The 12,776-nt window shown below is 33.9% G+C and overlaps 1 protein-coding gene across 2 annotated transcripts in view; it reads right to left on the bottom strand.

The window, feature by feature from the left end:
- Positions 1–755: 755 nt before the first annotated feature.
- Glra3 (glycine receptor alpha 3) overlaps positions 756–12,776 on the bottom strand; it is a 150,797-nt gene continuing 138,776 nt past the window's right edge. For both annotated transcript variants that reach the window (XM_028860621.2, XM_028860622.2), the window contains one exon: positions 756–3,451. In XM_028860621.2, coding sequence (XP_028716454.1) covers positions 3,173–3,451 — 279 coding nt within the window. In that variant the 3' untranslated portion in view covers positions 756–3,172. The remainder of the gene's footprint in view (positions 3,452–12,776) is intronic.

Below are 12,776 nucleotides of genomic sequence, written 5' to 3'. Positions count from 1 at the left end.
CATGTCCACCACTTTTTAACTTTGTAACCGCAAGTATCTGACAGAAGTGCTGTGAGAACAGAATGTGTCTGGCTTGATATTTAGTTAAGCCTGCAAAAATGCTGAACTCTATGTCTAGAAAAAGGTTATGTAGGGGTGGGGAGGTGTATTTGGGGAAGCATAAAAGAGAACAATGGCGGGTTTTATAATGATTATGATGTATTTTGTAAAACATGGTGTGTTTCCTAAAAGTCAAAAATAGGAGCCAATTATAAAGCTGTTCATGTAAGTCTGGTAGAAAAACACTCTGTCGAAGAATAATTAAAGATGGCTCAAGCTTTTCAGGGTCACGTGAGGGCAAATTACCCGGATGTCAAAATTTTTCCTTGCACCAACACCCCTTCTTAGGACCTGACCCTGAGCCGAGGCTAGACCCCGGAAGAAAAAAAAAAAGAAAAGAAAAAGTTGTGTATATCTACACTAAAAAGAAAACAGATTACCTAAATATACGTGTACTGTGGAACCAAATATTTCAAGTTAAAATGCATAAATTTTAATATTAAATAAAATAAATATCATGTACAACCTCCTCATAGCTTCTAATATGGCTAATTCAGAGTATTTTAGAGAGTTGGCACTGGAGTTCCATCTTAAGTGAATGGCAGTTAGTGTATATGGTATTTATATTATTTCTTACCATTGATATTTTTCTGATTTTCATTTAAAAGATTCTGTCTTTGGACTCGAGTTGGGGCTTAGTAATTTTTTCCCTAACATTTGACAGGCTCTGCTTCCAATCCTCAGTACTAAGGGAAAAAAAAATCTCATTTGACAGAGGCCTTTTGAGGCAAATACTTCAGGATGTTGTTATTATTCCAGTTGTAAAGGTTCTGTAATATCTCATTGGTTCATTACAGGGTACACATTCCTTTAAGTCCCTTTGATTCATCCCTGTTTGCCTTGTAAGGATTACCTCATAAGAGAAGGCTATTTTCAGTGTTTGTGTTGGAAGACAGGGTAAGTGTAATAGAAAGAAGAATTATTTATAAGGAAAGATAAAGAATATGTACTTTTGAGATAGCAATATTTTTATAGAACTAATGTCATTCTCAACAAATTTTCTCATGGTTCATATATTACCTTTCAACTTTAGAGATAAAAAACCCAGACATTTAATGACCTCAAATATGATGGCTAGTCACACCTGTGGTTTTCTTTGGGGCATATGAGTGTTTGTGATCATTATTTTTTTCTGTTTGCTTCTGGCAGGATTTATTCAATTTAAGTAATGTCAGGAAACTTTTGAAATAAGATATATAAAGCACAGAAAAATGTAAGCAAGCATTTTGCCAACATTGAAGGGGTGTAGTTCATCATTACTTCAAACCCTCTGGCTAACTCTCAGCATAAACAACATATCTTGTTCTAATATTTAATACATGAATATATTTCCATGGTTATGGGTCATAGCTGGCAAAGGATGATATGTATGTTTAACTTTTAGATGTGTATTTTTTAAGCAAAGGAAGCACACAATAACAAACTATTTTACTTGTTGACTGCATGTAATCACAAACACAATGTTCTTACCTTGTGTAAATTACTTATAAAAGCGATATTTTGCTTTTTACTAGCAAACACTGCTTAGCATGATTTTTTTTTAAAAAACAGTTAATTTTAAAATCTATTATTGGGTTCATCAAACTACAGAGACATTGAAAAGTTTTTAGTTTTAGATGGCAGTTTCTGCTTTGAGTTTTCTGAGTGGTTGAAGGTCAGAAAATAGTACCATTTGGTTAAAAAACAGTTGATTTTTCTACAACACATCTGAGATTTTTTTAAAATTCTTGATGTTTTCACTTTATATAATGTTATAGACTAATCAATAATTAAAATATCTAAAATCACTCTAAAAGTTTTTCAAATATGATATGAATGGCAGTCATAATTAAGAAAATGAGTAAATGAATCAGAGCTTGGATTAATTTTGCCAAGAATTCTGTTACACACTTTCTCCTAGTAACTGCTGTGGGACTGAAAGACTAGGGCATGGCAGCTGAGAAAATGCCATGGGCCAAGGATAAATTACAAGCAAAATTGTTTTTAAATTTCTCACAACTTGTGAATGACTACATTTTTAATTCATTAACCCATAAAGATTAAAGCAATCTCCCTGGATACAGTTGATCCGTTTCACTCATTTAGGACTAAAACCCATGGTATTTGCTGCGCATGTAACTTTCATGAGAAAATGGTTCTTATTAAAATTCTTTCATGAATCTATTTTTACTTTTCCTTGAATTTGTTTATATCAAAATGTAAGTACTTTAGTATAATTAATATTTAAAGTCTCATTCTAAACTAAATAGAAAAATCTTATTGAATTTTGTTTAATTACATGAAATCACCAAACATCCAGACAAGCTACTATTAAATTTAACAACAACAACAAAAACCATGTTGGCTTAAAAATTTAAGTGTTTGGCACTAATTAAAAATGAATGTAACACTTATTTACAAAGCCTGTCTTCAGTATCTTTATCTTCATTCTTAGAGATGCAAAGATACATAGAATTTTTATATAATATGATTGCTTAAGCTGTTTATTTTAAATTTCCAGAGAGACATATTTAGTATCCTAAACAGTGGCTTTTATTTTGATCATCCAATTTAATATTTTGTTACTGTATGTTGTTTATACAATATTCCTATGTTCTAACTGAAGTGAACTTGCCACTGAATGATTTTGTTACTTTCATTTTTAAATATACTATATACCTCAAACTATTACTTTTTATTGTCCTCATCATTTTGTTATACTTGTTTCATGAATTTTACTGTGCAAATCTTGATTCCACATTATTTGCTATAATTGGATTAAAAATCAAGAAATGCCAAAGTAGTTATCCTATTTACTGTATGTGCTAGTATAACATACACAACATACATTGACACTATGGAGGAAACAGATCATCTTGCGGGAATATGAAACAGGACCCCACAATGTGTATTTTGTATCCCTTAAAAGAACCAATCTTTCTCATTATGTTACATAGAAAATCAAAATAAACTCTTTCCCCATGTGCTGCTTTGATGCCTTGGCTATCACTTGCATATCACACGGACACACACCCACTCTGATGGCAGGGAAACTCCCTTCTGACTACAGTGTTTTTGTAATGCCTTCAGAGACTTAATCCTGCTGCTGATGAATGTCCTCATGCCTAAGAATTTTGTAGATAACCCAGTAGAAAATGTTAAAAATCAGAAACGCCAGTGGAAAGCAGGCTCGGGAGATGGTGTCAATCTTCTTGGCCCGGTCGATGAAGACCTTCCTCATTTCGTCAGGGCTCTTTGGCATGACCTGGACAGCGTGGTTGGGGCCTTTGGGAAGCACACCATCTTTTGCTTGCAGACATGGCCCCATCCCATAAGCTGTGAAGCTGAACCGGCTCTCCCTCACCTCATCTTCCTGTTGATAGAAAACACCAGGAGAAGTTTTAGTAAGGAAACAGGGCATGCAGTGCGGGACTTCAGAATCACGGCTTAGCCCTTATCATGACATATGTTTGCTTTAATATGAAGGACAGATAGCTGAAGCACATGATGATGAGTTGATTTGAGGTTGTCCTTATCTTGCTACCTCATGGAGGAATGCTCATTAATATGACACTCCTAAATGAAGTTTGAATAGAGAGATGAAAATTCTGTGGTGTTTACATGTCTCAAGTATCTATATGAGAGTAAGAAAAAGCTATTGAGAGATTTTATTTTAAATATATGTATCTTAGAATTTTTTGATTATGAGTTTAAGTGTACAAATACCCAACAAAAGGGAAATACACATCAGAATCATTGACTGAGTTTTTCTCTCTCCTGGAGACAACCTTTTAATGCTTATTTCTTACAACTCTAGTTACTTCCTTGGAAGATACAGCCTATCAGAAAATGCTGCTTGCTTTGTGTTATCTTTTATACTGTGTCTCTGTTTTATACTATCCTGTTTGCAAGAGCTGCAAGATAAGAACATGCTGTAATGGGTGGACAGCTACTTCACAAATACTGTGGTTTGGTGAATTATGAATAGAATTTGAAAGAGGTTTACTCCATGTTCAAACAGTAAACTTATTATCACTTTTTGCCTCTTTGGCTAAGATCAATTGTAAATAATAAACATGTTATAAAGTTAAAATTCATAAATAATGTTTGAAATTATGCTATTAGTTCTAAATATGGTAAATGAAAGAGAAATTTCCATATATTTACATAAAAAAAAACTAAATTTGGGGCTGGCCAAATGGCTTAGTGGTTAAGTGTACTTGCTGCTCTGACAGATGTGTGTTTGGATCCCAACCAACACCCACATAGTGGCTCATAACTGCATGTAACTCTGGCCCCGGGCCATTCACTGCCCTCTTCTGGCTTCCATAGGTACTGCAAGCACACGGTACAAATAAACTCACAAACACACATACATACACATAAAACGTTTAATTAAAAACTATAAAATTCAAAGTAAAATTAACAATTATAACATCTTTATGATAGAGAAATATGTTATTAACTAATATATAGTAAAATAAATGAATACTTTAGAATGTGAGAATAAATGGTTACTGATAACAAGGGTCTTTTTTTGCTAGTAAAACTAGAAGTTTAAAGGTACTAATTAATATATTTTATAGGTATAAATATTCTATGATAGTTTTTTTTGTATTAGTTTAAGAAATAAAATAACATTTGGTTCAACTTGAAAACTGCATTGGGTCTACAAATGTAGCTGCTCAATAAAGTGCATATTATAAAATATGAAAGTGAGAAATGGAAATAATTATGGATTGAAAAAGTGAGAAAATGAGAAAGGTTGACTCAGTAATGTATGAAGCAGTTTTCTAGAATTATGAAGGTGAGGCAATTCCACCTGAAAGACAAAAGCATATAATTACTGGAAACATTTCAATTCTAAGATTCATTAAGCAATTGGATTTGAGTGGAAGCAATTAAAATACGACAACTAAAATCACCTTGAAATAAAGCTTCCTTCCATGTTACCTGTGACTACTGTTGTAATTTGGCAAGAAAAATGAAAATGGAAGTCATTTTTTTCAGGACTTTAGGAAATATGTTCATTTATGTGGCCATGTTTTGACTCCTCCAAAACAATTTTATGGCAAATTTATTGTATGCTTTGAAATTGTCTGTCTTTAAAAAGATATGTATATAAATTCATTTGTTAGTATGTAAATTGTATATTATTATTTTTAGGATTTAATAAATTATGCAGGTATTTGCATCCCTGAATGGAAACATGTTATCTCAGTAACTTAAATTATGTGTGCAGGTCATTTAATTTTGAAATATAATATAGTATTTAAATTATGTCAACCCACATGTTTAAAATACATCATTAAAACTGACAAAATAACTTTCTCCATGAGTATTTGCTTATATTGGCATATTAAATTGGAAAGTTCATTATCAAAATACTAAGATTTCACGATTTTACAATATATGTTTAACAAAACAATTCATTGACTACATTTCTTACCATTCATTCTGGACTATTTATTTTAAAGTCTTTGAGACCAAAACTGCTCTTCTCAAGTAAAGGTTTTTTTTTTTTTTTATTGAAAAATGAAACATAATGAATGAACAACCTTTTTCTTTTCTATTGTGTATTTTTATATAACTCTCTGTGTGTAGTGGATTGACATCAGTCCTGAGCTGTTAGGACATTCTGAGAACAACCCTGGTTTCTAAGGCATCATTTTCTTGAAAACATAAACTTAAGCTAAATGGCGAACAGAGTAAGTCTCATTCACTGTGAGGAACTGAACCAGCAGGGAAGGGTCAAGGGGGCTGGATATAGGTCTGTACAACTTCAGCCAGTGTGATGGACGGTACAAAAATCTGGTTCGAAACAACCTGTATGACTTCGGTGTGTAAAGGCGATCACGTACCCCTTGACCTTTATGCTCTCATCTATGCGAGTGAGGGGGGCAGAGAAGCTGTGCTCTGGAGAAACAGCTCAGACTCCTCTAAGACGATGATGGGGCTCAACTTAGTTGAACGATTGCTGGTGTTGAGAAAGTGCAATTCAATGCACACTTCAGCAGTGGACACAGAAGACACGTTTTAGAATAGTTTTTACTCAATATGCCTAGACATTTTTCTTCTGATATGCTCTAAGGGAAATTGGATGCTGATCTGCTCTGGGTTTAAAGAAGCAAAAACATGTGCTGAAAACTGTCGGGCCTGAGTCTTATTACAGGAACATGGATGGCACAGATTTATCCCCCAGGGAAGTATTATGTGGAAGAGCAATGAGATAAAAACTGAAGAGGTTGTGCCTCAAGATCCAGCGACTTCTTAATTAACCATCCTCATGAGATTGGAACCCACTGGTAGTAGCAGCAAGGGGAGAAAGCAGTTTGTTTTCTGACCTGGTTCAAGGTGAAAGCTTGAAAGCATATTTTGTTTAGCCTTGATTACAGCTATAACCCCTGGCAGGCATCATTTGAAACTAGGATTTATAGTATTTTGTGCCCAATAAAAATATATGAGCCGCGTGTTAGCAAGTTATAGGAGATAAGTAGTTAATTTTAATTAAAAAGTTTGCATTCAGTATGTCGAAAGTAATATTTCTTCATTTGTACAATGTATAAATTGAAAATTTTCACCTTCTTAATACTAAGTCTTTGGGAATCTGGTGTGTACTTTGTATTTATTTCATCTATAAATTCAGAGTACATTTTTAGTGTTTGGTAGCCATACGTTGCCAGGAGCTACAAATTGGGCAAAATAGTTGTGGTGTAATCTTTTGGGTCATTTTGTAGAGCTAGCAGAGCTCTGTGTGATCCATGCTTTCATGAATCTTCAGGTTAATTAATGTAGGAGCTAATGATACACTTCTAGATGATGCAGCATAAGAATGGTAGAAATACTGAGTTCCAACTTGCAGTGTTCTTATTCATGAATTACTGACCTTAGTGATCAGTAGCCAGTTTTTGAGTAGGGTATGTCTGTGGTGCTGTTAATTGATCCTGAGAAGAGAAATTGTTTCTCACTTCTGTGAAGTGGAACACTCCTGTAGAAGTGTAGATTTATTAAATTCAGTAGGCAGTGTAGGCTGGCCACATTGTCATCAGAATGTTTGGTAGAAATGATGAATTCCAACTTGCAGTGTTGTTATTCATAAATTACTGGCCTTGATGATCAAATCACATTCTCTCATCTAAACTCTCTAGAATGACCATGGGTAGGGGAGGTCTTCCTTTACAGAAAGTGGGAGGACATGTAGATTCGTGGGCACATTTATTCCTGTAAAGATCATGCTGGGTAAACTAGTGGGAGGAAAATATCTCTTGACTATTTAAGTGAAAGACCATTAGCATGTAACATATGGCTGCTAAGAAACTAAAAGCAGCAGTGAGAATGGGTAGGATTCCTGTGCATGATTTCCGGGCACCTCTGGGAGTCTGGAAATGGGCCTAACTTTAGAAGCTACCACACTTAAGCAAGTCTACTAGATTTATTTATATCAGACATTAGAAGCAATGATAATAGTGGATAATGGAGATAAAGACACTGAAATAAGTTCTTTAATTCATCCCATCCCTTCAAATAGATCTAATTGGACAAATGAAGTTAAGGCTGTTGACACATAAAGACTGTTTTGAAGGTCAGGATTATGTTGCCCAACTCCGACTAGGAATTCAAGATAAATCAATATTTAAAATGGAAAGGTCAAGGACAGTGAGCACAGCTTTTTGAGATACTGGAAATTAGTGGAAAATGTATGATACTAATTAGAAAGGAGGAAGAAGGCAATAAGAGAAGAGGAAGAGAAGCTGGTGGAGCAGCAGAGGGGGAGGCAAAGTGGTTGGCTATGGTGGGAGGTTTCAGTGGTCAAGAAGAGTCTAGGTAGGAAGAAAGAGTACAGAGGGGACTTTGACTCCATGTGCAATTGAAAGAATAGAACTTTGCTGTTTCTGGTCCGAGACTAATGTTAAACCATTTTTTTTAGGATAGTTTTAATTGGATATATTAGAATGGGACCATTGCAATTATCCAAATCTTCATCTGAAGTAAATATCAAACACTATGGACTGAGAGATGATACTTGGAATTCTCATCTCTGATTAAGTGATTGGAGGCAGGGTAGTAATCCTAATAAGCTTTGCTAGAACAGTCTGTCTGGCCTTTGAACAAACTAGACAGATCTTGGCAGGCTGGCTATTATTTGTGTTCAGTAAAGAATTCCTACACTCATCTTCACACTCTGGATGTGGTGAAACTTCTTGAGAGTTCTGTCAGGACAGAGGAAGTAGTTATGATTTGACTGGTGTTTCTGATATTTTTTTTTTATCTCACTCTAATAATAAAGCCAAACACAGTATACATTTATGTGGGAGAGATACAGTTAATGTTTCTTTTCCTTCCAGAGAACCTTCATTCTCCAGCTTATTGCAGAAAGCTGATGAACATTTTGTAGGGAATTACAGTTAAAGTTAATCAGTTAATGATGAGTGATAATTTTTCTCTTCAAGGACCAAAGTCAGACAGTTTTGGAAGCTTTGGAAGCACATATGATTGGGTAGTAGAAACCAATTAATCCAGACTCCGGATTCAGCATCATTGGCCTACATCTAGGAGTAACTGAGTCTAAAGCCAATAGATGCAATCCACATGAATTGAAGGAAAAATTGCCATCTTGTCTGGACTCAACTATGAGAAAACCAACGACTGAACTCTGTTGGGTCTATTTTGAACTTTTATTGGCCTCTCTGTATAAAGTAACTAGAAGATAAATTATATTTGAAATGGAAGCAAGAACAAACTGAGAGACTCGAGGCTCACAGCCTTAGAATCTACCAGTTGTGGTGGTATCTATTATTAAAATGCACGTAGACTACAGTTTCTGGGAAAATACAAATAATGGAATTTTAAAGGGACTGACAGGGTACAGAGAACTAAAACTCTCGTTGCTGTGGGCAAAGATGGCACATTTCAATGATAGCTATGGGAATTCTCATGAACTCTGATAAAAGCAGCCCCAAGACTGAAGCAACCAGAATGGCATCGGCCCACAGTTTGTTCTGAGATATTTGTATAAGGGGATCATGTGAAAAGAGAATTCCAATCAATAGTCCCTTATAAAATAAGTAGCCTATATTTAGGGAAATTGTTTATTTCAGGAATTTTCAGAGAGGTGACTTGGGTGGTTTATATCAAATTCATATAAAGGCAGTTTATCTGGCAATGAGCCCCAAATGGAATCTCCTACTGAGCTGCCAAATGTCCTCTGAACGTCATAATTTTGTCCCGCTAAGACAGGACAAATCACTTGCTTAACTAGTGGGAAGTCATAGTTTAGAAAATATCTTCCAAAGGTATTTTTCTACTACCACAAAAGAGTCAAAAGAATTTCTGAAGTGATTTCTTGCAATTTTCCTGAAAGGCTGATCCTAAATAATAAAACAATGGTGAATCTGCCTTAGAAGGTTATTATTATTAGGTTATTGAATTAGAATATGATGTGATACAGTAATTTATTATAAAATTAATTTTGGTTTTGAATAACTGAGACATAAAAGTATCTAGTGTTTGTAAATGTTTCTGTTGATCTTGACAGTTCTATTCTAATTACCTTTCAAATATTTATTGAGTATACTTCATATTTTGAAATAGCTTCAATGTATATTCTAATGAGCTGCATGTCACAAAAGCAAGTAATTAAAAATCATATGAATATTTGACTAAAAGGCTCTGTGTATATTAGCTATTATCTAGTGATCGTAAAATTACTGCATGTTTAAAACACAAATTATATAGAACAAAGATTGAATAGAATGGGCTAAAAATAAGCTATAAAACATGACTGTTTAAAAAAGGGAAATGAAGACATTAGTTTAATTTACCTGGAGACAAACTCCCTTATTATTCCTTAAGCCAGTTTCAAAGTAAGACAATGAAAAATTTTAAATGCCACTTAGTTATTGTATAATTTCTTTTCATAAGAAGACTTTAAAAAACATTTTAAATTGGGAACAGAGAAAAATATTTTAGTAATTATACACCAGAGCTACATTGTGAAAATTCTAAGTGCCTTTTCACTGTATGTGGGCCGACTCATATGACTGCATGCTGCTGATTGAAATGGGAGAGGTAGACTCAAAGTGGTAGCCCAGATGTAGTCCTTTGGCAAAATCTCCCTGTCTCTGTCATCACAATGGTATATCCCCATACCTGTGAGGTCAGAACAGTCAGAATGAACTTTTATCTCATTCTGGGTCTTTAAAATGATGAATCAAAATCAATGAAAATTGCCACTGAGCAATCACAAAACATTTAGCACCCAAGACACTTGGAAATATGGATTATGTGAATTGTAGTAAGATATAGTGAAATGTAGTAAGATTATACTTAGATTACATATATATTGTCCACCTTAATGTTTTTCTAGTAGATATGTTTCAAATATTTTTTACACACTTAATGAATAGATAACTGTAAATGTCTACTTCTTTAACTAATTTTTACAAATTATTGTCAAATGCATAAGTAGTAGAGAAAGGCAATTAAGTTAACTTCCATTTAGTTGGTTTTTGAATGTGTGGATTTTAAAAAAAATTGTTAGTAAATACAATAATTGCTTATTTTGCTGAGGAAACATTTGTTTAGAGAAGTCTGGGATCAGATAAAAGATGGTAATATTTTTTAAATTAGTATAAGATATTATCCAATGTACCTGTACATGTTTCTGTGCTGTTTCAAAAAATAAATCTTAAGAAATAGAAGTATAGTCAATCAAACTATTTCATAGTTGAAAGTCAAATGTCAATATGAAATTCTTTGAACACTAGTTGAAGGAGTGCTTGGCATTTATTAGAAATGACTTAGCCTCAGAGCTGAGTGCATGCTTAATGTATTGAAGCATTTTAAGTTTTTAAAGATGAAAGTTCAGGATCTAGATGAATTATGAAAATAGAATATAGATATTTTAAGGGAATGATTAGAAGTCCATAGAATGTTTTTTAAAAATATATCCTTACTTCTGGTGTAATATTTTGAATTATTACGGTGAATAGTAGTTACTTATTGAGAGTTATGAGATTAGAATTGGTGATATGTAGAAAAGCAGCATGCATATTTTAATTAACTTTGAGATAGAGGCAATTATAATGTATTTTAATTTCAAGTAAGAAGGGATTACACTACTTGATTCTTTCCTTTTAATTTTTTATGTGTTGATCTATAATTCTATGTGTGCTTGAGTGTGTAGATGTGTGTGTGTGTGTGTGTGTGTGTGTGTGTGTGTGCGCCAGGTGTGGAGAGTAGAGGCAATTGGGGGAGTCAGTTCTCTCCTCCCCACCTTGGTTCTAAGAACAGAACTCAGGTCAGGCCTTCATCCATTTTCATAGCAAGTGCCCTTACTTGCGGAGCTGTTTTGCCAGTCCTACATTACTTTATCAAATATTATTTTCATGAATAGTATTCAAACTGCATACACCTCAAAGGAGTAGTTTGCTTAGCATAAATTCTAAATGGCTGTTTTGAGAAAATAATCAAAATCTTATAATCTTTATTCTACTTGAGGAGGTACAATTTCAGTGCCTCATAAGAGTAAGTCTTTAGAAAAGAGTTCTTTCTGGGTTTGAATTATCAAGAAATCACTTTTTAAAGGTATACATAAAAATTGTAAGTCATACCTATTTAAAGAATATGTTAAGTCTAGAATATAGTATCAACAAATCTAGAATGGAACATATCAAATGACTTCATGTATGTGGGTACCATAAAGTTTCAGCCATGAGGTTTCATCTTTTCACCAACACACTACACATATAGTTTATATTTGTTTTAAGACGGTAGAAATGACAAAACACAAGACAAAAAACAGTTTACTATTAGTTTTAAAAGTTATTTTGCACTACTTTAAAGTAAGACAACAAATAAATTTGCAGAAAAAGTAATTTTAAGGTATTACACCAATTTTCAATATAATGCAGTTAATTATATTTGTATTTTTATAATGACAACTGTTGGCCTAGCTTAACACAGATTTACTCATCATTTCTTGAGTATAATACTAGTTCATTTCTATTTTATTTGCATATGCAGATAATGCTTAGGAAGACAGAAGTTCTAGAATATTGTGCAGATGAATTTTCTCTTAGCAAAGCATTGAATCATCGCTGGAATGTGGAGTAAGCTACATGAAATGCGTTGAAGCAGTCCAATGTCACTCAAAGCGCTCAACAGCTAATGCATGTTCAGAAATACTACAGTGTCTGTGTATCTCTCCATACATGGCAAGAATAACCTCTAACCAAAAAATTTTCATATCATGCATACACCCACACACATTCAGCACTGGAGATAGCATCTATGACATGGCGCAGTGGGAGTTAGCACACAGCAGGCTATGACAGTGTGGGGTGGGGAAATTTAGATGCAAGAGCCAACTTTTACTCTTCCAAATAGGCAAAGGGTTCTTTTGTTCCTCTAATAGGAGAGACGTGCCATTCCAAAGGTTACATATTAAGTTCTAGCCAAAACTATAGTAAGTTATAAAAACAACATTTCTAGGAATTCCATCTGCACTAATGTAAGATCTCTTGTAACAAACTTTCTATAAAAGAGGCAATTTTGTTTACTTTGGCTACTCTTCCAAATTAGCATATGGAGTGACACTCATGCAAATTATTGCTTGTGAAAATAGACACACTGTATTCGTTGGTCTTATTGTGATTATGTGGATTTTAAGACTTTGATTGCTCAGAACCTGTCAAAGC

This window comes from Peromyscus leucopus, chromosome 17 (assembly GCF_004664715.2).
Source record: "Peromyscus leucopus breed LL Stock chromosome 17, UCI_PerLeu_2.1, whole genome shotgun sequence".
NCBI classification, from domain to species: Eukaryota; Metazoa; Chordata; class Mammalia; order Rodentia; family Cricetidae; genus Peromyscus; species Peromyscus leucopus.
The sequence above is the reverse complement of the archived record's forward strand: the minus strand, read 5'-3'. Positions and strand labels throughout refer to the sequence as shown.